Here is a 16682-nt window from a genome sequence, read left to right as displayed (position 1 = left end):
TAGAAACGTTCCTCAGACGCCTCTGATGGGCTGGTTTTTATTCTCAAGCACCCAGTGCGAACTGTCATCGCCGTAACTCGATGATGTCCTGGTGGCAGGTGTTACGGTTGGCGTGTAGCACCTCGGGCAAAAGGATGCTCCACCACCATGCCTCTTCGAAACGAAGTGTGAATTCCCAATTTGTTGTGGCTGTCTCGAGCGGTTACCGGTCTGGCAGGTGCCCCGCAGTACTTACAGGCCCCTTCGTGTATGTGTATGCCTAAGCGAAACGAATAATGGATTCCTAATTTGGTATGGTTGTCTCGAGGGGTTGCCGGTCTGGCTGGCGCCCCACAGTGCTCGCAGGCCCCTTTGTGTGTGTGCGACTTTAGAAGAACCCCTTCCACGAACTGACAAGCTTTACAGGAGAACTTCCGCGAACCAACGTCGCCTAGAAGAATGGATCAGTCGCCTATCCACAGTCAGCCGCCCATCCACAACCAGAAGCCCTTTCCGCGAACCAACGTCGCCTAGAAGAAAGATAAGCGCCTACGATCCCGGACCTGCGGGCTGATACTAGCGAAGGCAGGCCCGTCCAGGCTCACCTGAGAATGGGATAGCAGCCGCAAAGCAACAATGGGGACGTGCAACATTGCCCAGGGGAGGAGCAGCCGTAAAGCACCGATGGGGACTCCGTAGGTCCCGCCTACGACTTTAGTGGGCCTACTTAAAGGACTCCGCAATGTACTTTTACACTTCATTCTCCTCTTATCTTTCACCAAACATTGAATAAACCGTGCAAGTTTCGCACTAGAAATCTTCTCGTCCTTTCCTGGTCGCCACGGTCTACCGGATGCCTGCGGCCCGCAGACAACGCCACGCTACCGCCGGTCGGGCTTGGAGAAACAGGCGTCACAAAAACTGGTCGGCAGCGGTGAGGTACACTACCCTGGAGAACGCAAGACAGGCAACCATGGCGTGTCGCGCAAGTATGACCACGCCAATTTATTTGGGTTGGCATATACTATTTAGCTTGAAAAGGCCGTCCATCTAACCTGATTGTCTTCTTCAATCTCTTCGTACACCACGCGAGTTCTCTCATTATACTAATTTTCAACTCACTCGGCCCTATTCCTTTTATCGTTAACGCAAATTGTGTGTCTATCGCTGTGTTTAACAAATATGCCCAACGGTGTGCTACCACTCAAGCCTTTCTGGCGACCTGAGTAACTAAAGTCGCAGGCTTTCTACAACACGGCGCTGTCGTTCAATATGGCTATCCTCAACTACCTTTTGCGGACTTCGTTCACCACTTTCTCTTTATTGTCATCTCCTACACTACTCGCTCGTGCTAAACACAACACAAACACGTAACGATCTTATTGAAGTATCAATTACACGCTAGTTCACATGCTGTTGATGTACATTCCCTCTAATTACCGGGATAGAAACGCTACCCTTTGTTTGGTGACATTATCAGTCTACAACCTCGTTCAACAACAGTGCTCGTTATTTATCACTTCTTTATCAATAGGAGCATACTGTTTTTCCTCCGAATATACTTTCGGCTTTAGATGCGACTTCGTTCGCCTGCACATCCTGTTACGCTGACGGCGCCCGCTGTCGTAAGGTCGCCGACTCATTCTGAGCTTCGACATTGCCAGAGAGCACAGAAAGATGTTTTCACAAACAAGCCACGTGATTCGAGCCCTGTATCCGCCGCGTTCTACATTTGGGAGCTGGGCATACTAAACACAACGCTACCGCCTTCCGCCGCCACCTTCGATTTATTGGTCTTACCACTTCTTGTTTTCGTCACTGACGCAGTCAGAATGGATGCAGAAACGAAAAAAAAGTGGAGATTACTTGAGCCGCTAGGTTACACATGACTAATTCTGGCAGGCTAGTCTCATCGGAGCGCATGTGGACTTGCGGCTGCGTGCAGATCATCGCCTTAGCGTTATTGTAAATCTTGTTTCACTGACTCTTTCCCGTTAAAACTGAAACGCTGGACAAAAATGAAACATGCCGTTGTAGTAAGGCGTAAGCCTTTAGTGGCTCATGAGTGTCCGGGCGCAGGCCGTGGTGGACGCAGCAAAGCAGTGATCACCGGCGAGGGGAGCAAGGAGAGCAGACGCCATGCCAGTAGCGCTGTGCGAGTGAGCGCGTGGGAGAGCGCGGACATACGCGCGGGGGTGCGCGCACATCGGAGACAACAAACCTTGCAGCCGTATGGCTGTGATTGCATCCCAAGTTCGCGGCCGCGGCGGCGTCCGTTCGCAGAACAGTTCAGACGACAGCAACAGAGGCAGTCAAAGGTAGGGTTTCGCCTATCACAGTTTAACTCAGCAAAGTGCGCATAGATTTTTTGTTTTCTTTCTAGCTTTAAATAAAAAAACACTCATTCCAAACATTACAGCAGCAACAGCTTCATCATCAGCGACTTGAACACTCATTTAAACAAATAGTGACTTTTAAGAAATGGCAGAAGGATACTATATTTCGAGGCCTTGCGGCTGCCAATAGGGGCGGCACCACGTATCGACGAAAAGGCATCCCAATGCTGGTGCACGCGGCAGTTTACTGAATGATGAAAACAGAAAATATTACTGTTTCTCAGTCCTCGCAGCTTATTAAACACAATGCACTCGCCACCATGACACATATTTTTTTCTGCAATAGCAATGCACAATGGCGGACTGATATTTATTTATCATGTTCTTCTTAAATACTTCTTAAAGGTATTTAATTTTAGTTTTCATCGCGGAACCGCAAGTGCAGGGAGCACCGCGCGTACGCCACGGCCACATATATGCTGGAGCCTCGCTCTTTTTCTTCGAGCATTATGGCCGTCGGCGGCTTCACGCACTCCCGTAGGTGGTGGATGGGACTGGCATTCCTGAAGTTTAAGTATATAACCTCCTTACATAGAAACAACAACATGGTTGCTAATGGATTGTTGGCTTGGATATGTTTGGCACGAGGCCCGAGACAGCACCCTGTCTTCTAACGCGCTCTTATGTTTGCCTTCGCGTCTTTGAGCCACCGGACACAGCGGGCCAGCGTAGACGCCACTGCACATGTTGTGCTGCCCATGCGCACTGGCGTCTGCGCTAGCCAACTGGGCACGCTGGCCTGCTGGCTCGCTGTGCTATAATTCTATTTTGTGTTGAAGGAACGCTCACCGTAACATAGTGCAAAGGTGCTTGCGTTGAGCGTATGTAAGGCGAGAAACGCTGTTCTAAACTGTCTTTTCTCTAACCTGTGCAGTAAACCGATGTTTATAGTAGTCCCGCAAACGCAAGGGTCACGAATACGGCAACCCTAACCTCAAGAGTCACAGTATGGTCTTAAGTTGTCGCGAAAGTGCAGCTGTAGTACACAGAGCCTGTCAATAAGGGATACGCGGCGAGGTATGGACGATCAATAAGCAATTGCCAAGATAGGTGTTTGGTAAACGTTAATTACCAAGAACGGCGGGTTCTTGGTATTTGCCCACGGGACATCGCCTGTCCAGAGCTTTCATGTTGACTGTAATGAACCCCCTTTACAGCAGCGCAGAGTGCTTCTAACTTTTTCTTACGTACTGAGAATTCAGTCCTCACCGCAACACATACGCTTCAACATTGTCACACAGTGCAACTCACGCTTACACTATACAAACAAACCGAACGTGATTAAGCCGTTTGTCCTGCGATATGAAGAATATATTCGGGGTTATGATATTCTCTGCGAAGTCCTCCAGGTTGCGAGAAAGCCACAGCGTTTGCCCCCGTGATAAGATTTCGCACCGCTATGTGACTGGATATTGACACAATTAAACAAGAAAGACACCCCACACGAACATATTTACAGGAATTACGCGCTCTTCAGGGCGAATATCAAAATTACATGGAATATTATAATGATGGCTGTGAAACAAAAGAACACGTGAGGGGGGGGGCGTAACGGAACATTGGGAAAGAAGTATCCCTTTGCCACAGCACGCCCCTGTCTACACAGCTGAAGCTTATGCAATATGGACTGTGGTTAAAAAGATCATCGCTGAAAACCACGAAAACGCAATCATATGCACTGATTCATTAAGCACGCTGAAGGCTCTTCACATGAAATCCGAATGTGAACCGCTGATATGGGACATTTTAAACATGGTAACATGAAACAAATATGGCAGGTCAATTAGGTTTGGCTGGGTACCATGCCATGTTGGTATACCGGGTAATGAAGCAGCGGATAGGTGTGCCTCAATGGCAGCGCACAAATACATAACAAACACAACTCTTCCATATAAGGATAGTATCACTGTGATTAGGAAGGCCTTGATATCAAAATGGCAACAAGAATCGGACTATTGTATAAGCAACAAGCTACATCTTACTAAACCCGTAATTGATGAGTGGAAGTCGTGCACTCACCAGCAATGGTTCTATGAGGTGAACCTGTGCCGACTTCGGATTGGACACACATCTAACGGACAACATTCCCCTCCGAAAAGAAAACCCGCCGACTTGCGAAAACTGCAATGAACCTCTTACAGTAATACATATCCTTATAACCTGTCCACACTTTCAAACGGAGCGACGGAAGCTTTTACACAGCCTATATAATTTACATATACCCTTACACCCGGCCCTATTACTGGCAGATGACCCGCTAGTGCCACTTACTAACCTGTCCAGCTTTTTAAAGATAACTGGTTATTTACACGAACTATAAGGCAATGCAGGTTTACCTGCTCTGACGTTGCGTTTCCTTTTGTCTTGTGACTGGGGAAACATGGGCTTAGTTGGCTTTGTGCCATTAAACCCAAATTAACTAACTAACTAACACACCGAGTAGCAGATATTCATTGCTCCAATTAGGCGACAAAGAGGTTCACTGAAGAGTGGTACATACCCAGTGTCACATACCTAGGTGCTCAAGTCAAAGAAGTTCATTGAAGAGCAACACAGACCTAGTGGCAGAGTCAGTAATCTTAGTCGGCGCCAAAGAGGTTCATTGAAGAGCGGTCATACCCACTAGGCACATACCTAGTTACTCAAGTCGAAGAGGTTCATTGAAGAACAACACAGACCGAGTGGCAGAGACTCAGCGCTACAAGTCGGCGCCAAAGAGGTTCATGGATGTGTGGTACATATCAGTGCTACATACGCAGTAGCGCATCCGCTGTGGCTCACGTCGCATCAAAGAGGTTCTTCAAGAGAGGCACGGAGGTACGCAGCGTCACATGTTCGGTGACCCAAGTTGGCCAAACGGTTGGTTTCGAACCCTATTCCATCAGCACAGCGGCCCGACATGCTATCCGTTTGACCATGGACTACTCAGTGGTCGAGGTAGGCGGGAAAACGATTAGTTAGTTAGTTAGTTAGTTAGTTAGTTAGTTAGTTAGTTAGTTAGTTAGTTAGTTAGTTAGTTAGTTAGTTAGATAGATAGATAGATAGATAGATAGATAGATAGATAGATAGATAGATAGATAGATAGATAGATAGATAGATAGATAGATAGATAGATAGATAGATAGATAGATAGATAGATAGATAGATAGATAGATAGATAGATAGATAGATAGATAGATAGATAGATAGATAGATAGATAGATAGATAGATAGATAGATAGATAGATAGATAGATAGATAGATAGATAGATAGATAGATAGATAGATAGATAGATAGATAGATAGCGTGCGTGAAATACCATAAGAAAGATAGTAGCATTAAAATGAGGGCCGACGCAGAAGGTAGTGCAGTCTAGAAGTGTAGGCCATTCCCGAAGGAAGTGCCAATTTGGAGTCTTAATGTTTCTTCACTATAAGGCGTAATCCACGCCAGGGACACGCGTTTTTGACACAAAGAAGCGGGACGCCTTGGTGCACTAAGTGAATAATTCCTGCGAGGATGGAAGGATTAATCCGTTGTGTTCGAACGCATCGGTTAACCATACATATCGGAGGCCTCGCCCTGGCTTCGCAGTCACGCCGCTACATGGTGTAAAAGCCGAAAGTAGAGCCCGAATGAGCTACACAGCTCTATACGCGCAAAAGGGCGCTACTGGGGCACCTTCTCGGAAGCCACGTATGGAGATCGCGTGGACTTGGCAGTGCCGCAACTGGATGTGGTGCAGCCCAGAGGAGAGCGCGATAGAGGAACCCGGCTGCAGTGCACGCCTCATGTGTCCTGGGTAGATCGCGTACTTGGATAGTCAACGCAGATGAGTTCTGCCGGAATTTATTTTGTCTACTGATCTCAGCACAAAAACGCAGCTTCTTCAGCATTACGATCGCGGTTCTTGCTATGCTACTATTTGTCGCGAATCAGTTCCTCTTTCCTTTCGATTTTCCTTAAGCATTCGACAGCTTGAAAAGATATCAGAAAGTGAGCCCACTCACCAGCAAGTGGTAGTAGGGGCTGATGTCTTTTTCGGCGTCGACGAAGCAAGCGGCACGCGGGTAAAAGACGCGCAGTGAAAGCGGCATGCGGACGACGCCTGCTGGAGCTGGCTCGTAGCGGCGGACGCCCGCACTCGTCCAGTGGAAGGCAGCCACCAGCAGCAGCACGGGCAGCAGCCAGCCGATCAAGGAGTTTCGCCAGCGACGCCACAGAAACAGGCAGCGTTGCGACATCAGCACACCGGCGGTCACCCATGCACTCGCCTTCTCGCCACGGATGCTCGCCACGTTTGCCACTTCAGCGGCTGCGGTTCAGTCGACCACCGATGACGAAGCGACGTGAGCGCAAAAAAGTGCGTTGCTCTTTTTACAGTAGAATAGGCTTACGGATAGTTCTCCAGCAAGTTTCTGGCAGCAAAATCACAGAAGTTAGGACTCATCATCATCATCAGCCTATTTTATGCCCACTGCAAGGACGAAGCCCTCTCCTTGCGATCTCCAATTAATTACCCCTGTCCTGCGCCAACCACTTCCAGCTAGCGTCTTTGAATTTCTTAATTTCAAGACCGCACCTAGTCTTGTGCCGTCCTCGACTGCGCCTCCCTTCTCTTTGCACCCATTCCGTAACCGTAACGGTCCATCGGTTATCTAACCTACGATTACATGACTTGCCCAGCTTCATTTCTTTCTCCTAATGTCGGTTAGAATATCGGTTATCCCTGTTTCCTCTGTTATCAACAACACACTCCTCCCGTCTCTTAACGTTACGCCTAACTCTTCGTTCCATCGCTGTTTGCGCAGTCCTTAACTTTGTCGGGCCCTTGGGCCCTCCTCTGTAGCGCGCACGGGAAAAGCCTTTCAAACGCGCGCCAAAACAGCACTCGTCGCATGGAGCATGCGCACCGAGCGCGTTATCGTAAGAACTCGCGGGGACTGCCGGGAAGGCGGCAGCCCGATAGGAAAGCAGCAGAGACGGTACTCGGGGCTTTTTCGGGGTCGCGGGCCTGGGGAGGCGCTGGTGGGCAGCCCGTCATGGCAGCCCGTCATGGCCAGGTATCCAGATGATTTCCAGAGGACCCTGAAGGTACTCTTGAATAAATGTCGAAATGTGGGCCGGGAGATTGTTGTGCAACAATTTCCTGCAAGCCGCCATGGAGTCGGTAAATATGATGTTTGGGTAGGCTGAGTTTCTAAGGGGCATGTGTTTGATCGCGGTTGCGATGGCTGTCAGTTCCGCTAAGGTCGGATCTGTCTCTGGGAGTAACTCAGTATGTACAGTTTGGAAGTCGTTATTCGCGACTGCTATAGCGGAGCCCCGTGTACCAACGCTAGCACCAGCGTAGAAGTATATGCCGTCAGGGTGCCTTGCCGTGTACCTCTTGAAGTAGGCAACCCGCTGTCGTCGCCTCTCCTTGCCTCGTTCTGGATTCGTGTGGCATGGCAGTGGAGCTATGGTTAGGAGTTCGCGCTGTTTCGGGGGTAGTGGGCGCGTGTTCAGAATGGGCGCAGCTTCTGGATGATGACCAATGCTATGGAGGATGTGCGTGCCTTGACACGTGCGCTGCAAACGCAGTTCTTGGCGACGACGATGAATGCTGACTAGTTCCGCCACCGTGTTATGGCAACCGATGTCAAGGAGGAGCTTAGTGCTGGCACTAAACGGGATGCCAATGGCCTGCTTTGTCGCCTTCCGGATGAGTGCATCAAGGTGATTGATATCTTGCTTACGGAGATTGGTATAGGGCAGGTGATAGCGCAGGCACGACATAATTACTGCGTTTCTTAGTTGAAGCATATCCGCCTCTTTCACTCCATTTGCTCGGTTGGAAACCCTACGCATCATGTGCAGCGCCTGTTCTCCTTGCCTAAGCAGTTGATGCACCGTCGCAGCGGGACCTCGATCTTTCTGGATATGGAGACCGAGTATTTTAATACATTGTGGTTGGGAAATCGGCACTGCTTAGTTTACGATTTGTATGGTGAGCGGTCTCCATCTTTTGTGGTGTACCAGTAGCAACTCAGATTTTTCCGGCGCACATCTAAGGTCAATAGTTTGAGCAGCCTCACGTACCCTGTTCATAGCCTGTTGGAGAGTTTCTTGGATATGCCCTGGCGAAACCGTGTTGATCCAGATGGTGATATCATCTGCGTATATCGCATATTTGATGTCGGGGATGTATCGTAGCGCTCTATGGACTACGCACATGGCATGATTAAAGAGTGTGGGCGAGATCACGGAACCCTGCGGGATACCTCTCTGCGGATGGGGATACTGTTGTGAGGTGATGTCGCCTACTCGTAGCGTGTACTTACGACTCCGTAAGAAGTCCCTAATATAGTTATAAAGCTTGGTTCCGCAGCCAGTAGCTTGGAGCTCTTGCAGCATAGCATCGTGGTTAACATAGTCAAAAGCTTTCTTGAGGTCTATGGCAAGACCTCAAAACAAAACACTCCCTACACCAGCGCGAATGCACCTCCTCCGCGGCCTATTACCTGAAGATCCCCCACCATGTCGATACTGTGGCGAACACCCGAACACATCCCACATCCTCTGGTCCTGTGGACCTCCCTCACCTCCACTTCCTGCCCCCACAAATCTTTCCCCTAAAACCCATGCCGGGTGGCTGACAGAGGCAGCCAGCGCCGACGACCAACGGTACCTTGCTCCGTTTATCAGTGCTGCACTGAAGAACGCCGCAAGCGAGGCTCTGGACTGAGGGCCTTTCCACCATACCGCCCAACATGAAAATAAAGTTTTTTGCTCTCTTTCTCTCCAGCTGTCTCCATTTGCTTCACCAGCTGAGCCGTCGCAAGTATGTGACTCAGCCATAGATGAGGACGAGCTATTTTCAGCTTTGAAATCAATTAAGCATAGTCGCAGTACAGGATCCGATGGTCTGACAGTCGAATTTTATGCTTGGGTTTGGACACTGTTAGGGAAGCCGTTCACATCACTAGTGAACAGGCTACTCAGTGAACGGACTTTGTCAGCGTCTCAACGAGAGGGGCTAACCACACTCCTTTGTAAGGACGAGTCTAGAAGCTCCTTTCTGAAAGCATGGCGTCCAGTCACTCCTGAACTGCGATTATAAGCTCATAGCGAAGTGCCTTGGTATGCGACTCACGCCAGTATTCGACACTGTTTTGGGTCCATACCAGGCATGTTGTGTCGAGGAGCGCTCCACTAAGCTTCACGGTTTAGCAGTGAGGGACCTTCTCCTGTGGGCAAATACCAGGAAACTTCCAGGCATTCTTTGCTCCTTCGATCAAAGGAAGGCCTTCGACATCATTAGCCATAGGTACCTTTACCGTGTTCTGGAAGAGGCTGGTTTCAGTGTGGTTTTTCGGAAGATAGTCCAAGCTTTGTATTCTCGACCGACTTCTACTGTTCGCATACGGGACGCGTCTAGGAGGCATTCATTGTGGGACGTGGTGTACGACAGGGGGACTCTCTCACCTGCCCTCTACGTGCTCGCTTTTGAACTGCTTCTACAACGGTTGTCCTGTGACAGTATAATTGGCCGGTTCCTACTTCCACCAAATTCCCCTCAGCTATCACTCCTTTCATACGCGGATGATTTCTCTGTTATCATCCCGGGCGAGGCATCGGCTTTCACCGTCTTGGATGTCATGAACAGTTAGTGCGAGGCAAGCGGTGCAAGGTTGGACACGTCGAAAAGTGCAGCCATGTACTTGAACTCTGCTCCGTCCAGTCCGCAGCCCGTTCATGGTCTCCCCGGTAAAAAGGCGGTTGCGCATTCTAGGCTTCCACTTCGAACGAGACGGTCTGTCCCATGAAAACTGGCAGTAGGCTAAGGAGAAGCTTGAAACCAGGTTTCAGGAATTCAGCGTGTTGTCATTCCCATTGACTGCTCGAGCGACAATTCTTCGTTCACTTCTGTTTTCCTTCCTGACGTATGTGGCGCGTGTGCCTCCTGTTCCAACCTGAACCAAGCTTATCTTGGAGAGGGTATTATTTCGCTTCCTCTGCAAGGGGACAACTGGTTGTGTAGCTAGGCAAGTGCTCAAGTTTCCCAGGGATAAGGGAGGACTCGGAATTCCCGACCTGAGCATCGTGGCTACTGCACTACGTGCGTCAGGTAGACCCAGGTCACTGTTAACTCGGATATGCTCCTAATTCGAAGCTTAACTTCCTTTTTCTTTGCACCCAATTCAGCTTGTTTTTGCAGAGTACATTTTCCCGCTGGATGCCTCACTCGAGGTTCCCCGTCCACCATTTATGCGGCGGCTGCCAATTCTCTGGTAAGCCTCCGCAAGGTTCACCCCGGCATCGACGTAGTTTCAACTCCAATCCAAGAACTAGTCGATATCCTTACCCCAGGTCTCCCCCATCATTGACAAAAGTACGATCTGTCCATCCACAGGCCAAACTGGAAACTCATTACGGCCAGTTTCCTCAACGCTAGGCGAGGTACGTTCATATACCGCCTGGCGCGAGGATGCCGGCCGTTGAGTTACAGGCCTTTCACAGCCGTACCGGCTCGTGGAGTGTGCGTTCTTGTGGCGGTCGTGAGGACTCGGTTCATATCTTTACGCAGTGTTTGCTTCCTGCAGCTCTTCTTCAAAGTATTGCTAGTCTCTTTAAGCTCCCAGGTGTTCCTTATGAGACGGTTCGATTTTTGCACCCTTTGCCTGATCAGGCGATCAACCAATTCGCGCTTCTTATTGCCGAGTGCTCATACCAAGGTTGATTGGCCCGCTGTGATGCAATTTTCGGTGGGCGGGCGCCAGACCTTCACGAAGTGCTTGCGAAAGCAAGGAAGGAGGTCTGATTCCATCTCACCAGGGAGCGGCATCGCTTGGGCGACGAAAAGCTTCTCGAAGTGTGGGCTCGACCCGCCGTGATTTTTGATGAGTCAGGTGGAAAGCTCTCCATTAAGTTATAATCCATACTCCTAGCGTCGCTAGACTCGGCAGTGTGCGCCAGTCGATCTACGGGGTTTTCTTCGGCTGAGTGGAACCCAAAGCTGGAACCGGTCGTGGCGTACCCTCGCGTGGTCGCGCTGCTGCGCAGATGGCTGTGGTCGTCTCCATGGTTGTATGCCTTAACCTCTTTTGCATCAAGGCAGTCGGAGGGACAGTCAGGCTTGTGTCCTGTAAGACCGACGTGGCTGTTTGTGGGTTGAGTGCAGTAACTCAGTTGTGCTGCACCATAACAGCCCCCTTGTCCGGGAAGGACCGTTGGCCTGAACAAAAGCCCCCCGCCTAGTCAGCCCGGGTAGAGGCCGAGTGCCGGGGTCAATGTATCGGATTATCTTGGCTTGATGAGTACATGTAAGCTCTGCGACGCCGCACCTCCGGGTGCCAAGTCCTTATCCCATCTGACAACGGCACCACGGGAGACCAGCCCGGTCAGGCAGGCCGTCGACGACGGGTATGACATCGTTTTGTATATAGATATGCTGTACAGTGTAAACTTAAAGTAAGTGCCAAGTTAATAAACCTAATTACAAAAACGGCGCCGAATAAAACAAACACACGAAGAAGGGAAACACGAGACAGCACGTAGGCGCACTAACAACTGAGTGTTTTATTTCCCGACATAGCAATATATAGCTGCTGTCAAAAAACAACAAGAACTAAACAGGGCAGTCATCTGCATCGCACAAGGAAGCGAAGATACAGAATAACATTTCAAGAGTCACTCTCAAGATATGCCAGTTCCTTTGTCGAAAGCGAAACTGAGGCTTCACTGATACATTCTAGACCGCGCTTTTTAATCTCAAGCGCTTCCAATATCTCCCTAGTGAGTTGATGGTCAGCTCTGTACAGAACACTGGTTCTATCGAAATCAGGGATGCACTTGTGCGCCTTACAATGCGCACTTATATGACCGGAGAGCTCGTTTTCCACCTTATATCTATGCTCATGTAATCTGTCATTCAGACATCTGCCCGTTTGGCCTACATATGTTGAACCGCACGACAAGGGGACCGAATAAACGACTTTCTGTACACATCTGACATGTTTCTGCCCATGTTTTTTTTGCGCAAACCTGTTTGTTTTCCAGATTTCCTGCGTTCACTTTGGCACACATCAACCCAAGACGTTTCGGAGCGGAAAATATAACACGAACACCAGATCGTGTACCTACTTTTTTGAGATTGTGCGAAATGCCGTGAACATATGGAATAATGGCAATCCTGGTTTCAGAAGGGCCTGCTCGACCCTGGTTTACAGCGCTAGGATGCTTGAGCTGTTTGAGCATTTTTTCCGCAACAGATACGATCACATGGTGAGGATAACTTGCCCCATTGAGGCGGCTGACCTGACAATGAAAACTGCTTTGCAGCTGATGCACGCAAGACTTGTTAAGTGCGTTGGTTAAACATGATTGAATGATGCCTCGTTTTATTACTTTTGAATGAGCTGAATGGTAGGAGAGGAGAGGTTTGCTAGCCCTTGGCTTGAACTGCCAGCACACATGACACGATGAAAAAGTTAACTCTAAATCTAAAAATCTTAAACAGTTATCAGCCGGAAGCTCATGGGTCAGGGTTAGAGGATGCAAGGCTGTTTTAAACTCTGTCAATACTAATGATGACTGTGTATCATTAGTATTGTACTAATGATGACTGTGGAACCTTGTGTATCAGACACAAGGTTCTCCCAAAGGACGTCGCAGCGATGTTTGGCTTCGGTCTACCATCGCCTGGACATGCGAATCGAGTCTGTAAGATTCTTCGCTCCGAGTGGCAAAGACAAGCACGGTTACACAGGGAGCACCTTCGGGCAACTCTTCTGCTTGCTGCCAATCCGCACAGTGGTCAACGACTGTGGTGGGAATGGAACCGGATCATCAACGCCTCCACTGAGTACATGTGGCAGCTGATGCTTCCGAGACTTCGAGCACAGGTACCGAAGAAACCCCCAGCTGCAGAAAGTCCTGTGATCACCCTCGGAGACGCTGCCGTCCCAGATTCAGTACGCCGCGTGCTTGCCTACGGGCCGAAGTTCGCCGTACAACCGGAGAAGGTTCCTGCGGAGCTACTTGGAATGGTCAAGCAGGTTTCCAGGCGAGCCTCAACGGAAGAACAGCAAAGGTGCACTTCGGAGGGCGTGGATGTGCTCACACGTTGTAAGACATCTGTTCGAAAGATTCCTGTAGCTAGAACAGTTAGTTTTTTGAAAGGACAATCCCTGTCTCTTTTAACCTCCGATAAGGAAGGTGGCTTTGTTGTAATGCCGAAACGCTTGTTTGAATCAAAGGCCTCAGAAGCTCTCTCGGGGGTTTTTAAGAAGTGCGAAAAATTGTCTCTTGCAAAAGTAAAAAGCAACGCCAAAAAGCTGTGTAAGAACCTGAATTTAACGAAACTTGTGACTGCAATAGAGTCGGAGAAAAAGTTGAGCCTTGATGTATTCTTCACGGCAAAAACTCATAAATATAACTGCCCCTTCCGCGTCATAGTCTCAGAAAATGGGTCATGGCAAAAACAGGTCTCCTTGTTTCTCCAGCAAAATTTGAATAGACTACCCATCGACGACCCGTTTCGCGTGAAGAATTCGGAAAACGTCGCAAAATACATGGCCCAGAATGAGTACAAACTGCTATCCGCCTTCTCTGTTGACATAAAAGATTTGTATTACTCGATACCACAAAAGGATTTGATGGAAAGCGTCAATGACTGCATCGATAAATTTGGAGCAATTGCTTTCCAGAATGCCTCTGGCATAGCAGTAGGTTCCTTTTTGGAACTGCTGTCCGTTTACCTCAAGTCCACGCACATAAAATGGAACGACGACGTCTTTCTACAGAAAGAGGGTGTCTGTATAGGTTCGTGCATAGCCCCTGTTTTAAGCGACATCTTTTTAGCTTCAAAAGACAACCTGTTAAAGCAGTGCATATCGGGGACAAATGTTTTGCAGATCTTTAGATTTGTCGATGACTTTTTAGTGTTCGTAGGTTGTGACAGTCCAGAATTGGAGACCCAGTCATCATTAGTATTGACAGAGTTTAAAACAGCCTTGCATCCTCTAACCCTGACCCATGAGCTTCCGGCTGATAACTGTTTAAGATTTTTAGATTTAGAGTTAACTTTTTCATCGTGTCATGTGTGCTGGCAGTTCAAGCCAAGGGCTAGCAAACCTCTCCTCTCCTACCATTCAGCTCATTCAAAAGTAATAAAACGAGGCATCATTCAATCATGTTTAACCAACGCACTTAACAAGTCTTGCGTGCATCAGCTGCAAAGCAGTTTTCATTGTCAGGTCAGCCGCCTCAATGGGGCAAGTTATCCTCACCATGTGATCGTATCTGTTGCGGAAAAAATGCTCAAACAGCTCAAGCATCCTAGCGCTGTAAACCAGGGTCGAGCAGGCCCTTCTGAAACCAGGATTGCCATTATTCCATATGTTCACGGCATTTCGCACAATCTCAAAAAAGTAGGTACACGATCTGGTGTTCGTGTTATATTTTCCGCTCCGAAACGTCTTGGGTTGATGTGTGCCAAAGTGAACGCAGGAAATCTGGAAAACAAACAGGTTTGCGCAAAAAAAACATGGGCAGAAACATGTCAGATGTGTACAGAAAGTCGTTTATTCGGTCCCCTTGTCGTGCGGTTCAACATATGTAGGCCAAACGGGCAGATGTCTGAATGACAGATTACATGAGCATAGATATAAGGTGGAAAACGAGCTCTCCGGTCATATAAGTGCGCATTGTAAGGCGCACAAGTGCATCCCTGATTTCGATAGAACCAGTGTTCTGTACAGAGCTGACCATCAACTCACTAGGGAGATATTGGAAGCGCTTGAGATTAAAAAGCGCGGTCTAGAATGTATCAGTGAAGCCTCAGTTTCGCTTTCGACAAAGGAACTGGCATATCTTGAGAGTGACTCTTGAAATGTTATTCTGTATCTTCGCTTCCTTGTGCGATGCAGATGACTGCCCTGTTTAGTTCTTGTTGTTTTTTGACAGCAGCTATATATTGCTATGTCGGGAAATAAAACACTCAGTTGTTAGTGCGCCTACGTGCTGTCTCGTGTTTCCCTTCTTCGTGTGTTTGTTTTATTCGGCGCCGTTTTTGTAATCATGCTTAACCAACTAGCCCACCAACACATGCTCAATAAACCTAGTTATTCGAATGCTACTTCCCGTCATCATCCGTTCTGCCGATCTGCACTTGGCCCTGCCGGAGCTCATCCCCCTTCATCGTCGTCTCCCTGGTGAGCTGATGCGTGAAAACTCTAACAGCTGCGTCACTTCGCTACAACTCACTGCTTCCGAAATACCGTGGTTCGCGTCCGCGGGCGCTCGCGCCATAGCTGTAATAGAGGTACGTTGGCTGTCGATGGCCTGACATCGCGCGACTTCCGGTCGACTCCGTCAATTTTTGCGGAGTAGAGAGCGCTGCTCCGTGGAGTGTATCTAGCGGCGGCGCTGCTCTAAATGCGCCAGTAAAAGATACCGCATGCACTGTCAATCTCCGAATGGAATAGACTTGCTCCTCAAGGAGCAGTAAAACTGATCCTTGAAGTGCTCCTAATCTGCCATTGGAATTCACCACTAGTTCGTGTTGGTGCGAGCGGCAAAACGATGATCAATTTGCTCGTTTCCGCAGCCCCGTTTTCTCACTGCAGCGTTTTGAAAGCGTGTTTCCACGGTCATCGAGTGAGGTGTGTTCCCGTTTGCTTGTGCGCGCATAGCACCACACATGTTAATTTAGACCCGCCGTGTTTGCTTAGTGGCTATGGTGTTAGGCTGCTGAGCCCGAGGTGACGGGACCGAATCCCTACGACGGGGGCTGCATTTCGATGGCGGCGAAGTGCTAAACACCCGTTTACTTAGATTTAGCTGCACGTTAAGGAACCCTAGGTGGTCCAAATTGCCAGGCTCCCTCAATATAATCAGATCGTGGTTCTGGCACGTAAAAACCCATAATATCTTTTTTTACATTAGTTATTACGCCTATATTTATAAGTTTACCCGGTAAATAAAACTGCTATCCTTGCTTCGCATAGCTATCCACTGATTTGATATCGCAGTCCATGTCTTTCGGGTGAAACTGGGACTGTTTTTTTTTGTTATTTTTTTTCATTCCCACTGCTTGAAAGAAGCAGCTGCACTCTCATGTCTAAACTAAAAGTAAACAGTCGCATGTCTGCTGTCTTTCTTTCATTACACTTGTTGTTTCTACTATAGTGGGCTCCAAAGACAGGTAAATCGCTGATGTCATGCATATATTTTCTTTCCGTAACGCAGGACTAGAAGCAGCAAAATTGCAATGCACATTAGTGCTACCACAGGGAGAATTTTTACACAAACTATGCGTGCGCGAAGTTTTTCACCTTTCTCGT

The 16682-nt window shown here is 48.7% G+C and overlaps 2 protein-coding genes across 7 annotated transcripts in view; one reads left to right on the top strand and one right to left on the bottom strand.

Moving 5' to 3' along the window:
• LOC135919920 (phospholipid-transporting ATPase ABCA3-like) overlaps positions 1 to 16682 on the bottom strand; it is a 223301-nt gene that overhangs the window by 92511 nt on the left and 114108 nt on the right. For all 5 annotated transcript variants that reach the window (XM_065453931.2, XM_065453932.2, XM_065453933.2 and 2 more), the window contains one exon: positions 6366 to 6670. In XM_065453931.2, coding sequence (XP_065310003.2) covers positions 6366 to 6670 — 305 coding nt within the window. The remainder of the gene's footprint in view (positions 1 to 6365; positions 6671 to 16682) is intronic.
• The window catches only part of LOC135919921 (uncharacterized), a 60436-nt gene continuing 58899 nt past the window's right edge, over positions 15146 to 16682 (top strand). For both annotated transcript variants that reach the window (XR_011512605.1, XM_070534938.1), the window contains exon 1: positions 15146 to 15551. Coding sequence is in view for 1 of the 2 variants with exons in the window: in XM_070534938.1 (XP_070391039.1) it covers positions 15418 to 15551 (134 nt within the window). In the remaining variant the exon portion in view is untranslated. The remainder of the gene's footprint in view (positions 15552 to 16682) is intronic.

The sequence above is a fragment of the Dermacentor albipictus genome, chromosome 3 (assembly GCF_038994185.2).
Source record: "Dermacentor albipictus isolate Rhodes 1998 colony chromosome 3, USDA_Dalb.pri_finalv2, whole genome shotgun sequence".
In the NCBI taxonomy this organism is placed as follows: domain Eukaryota; kingdom Metazoa; phylum Arthropoda; class Arachnida; order Ixodida; family Ixodidae; genus Dermacentor; species Dermacentor albipictus.
This window is presented reverse-complemented; position numbering and strand designations above follow the sequence as displayed.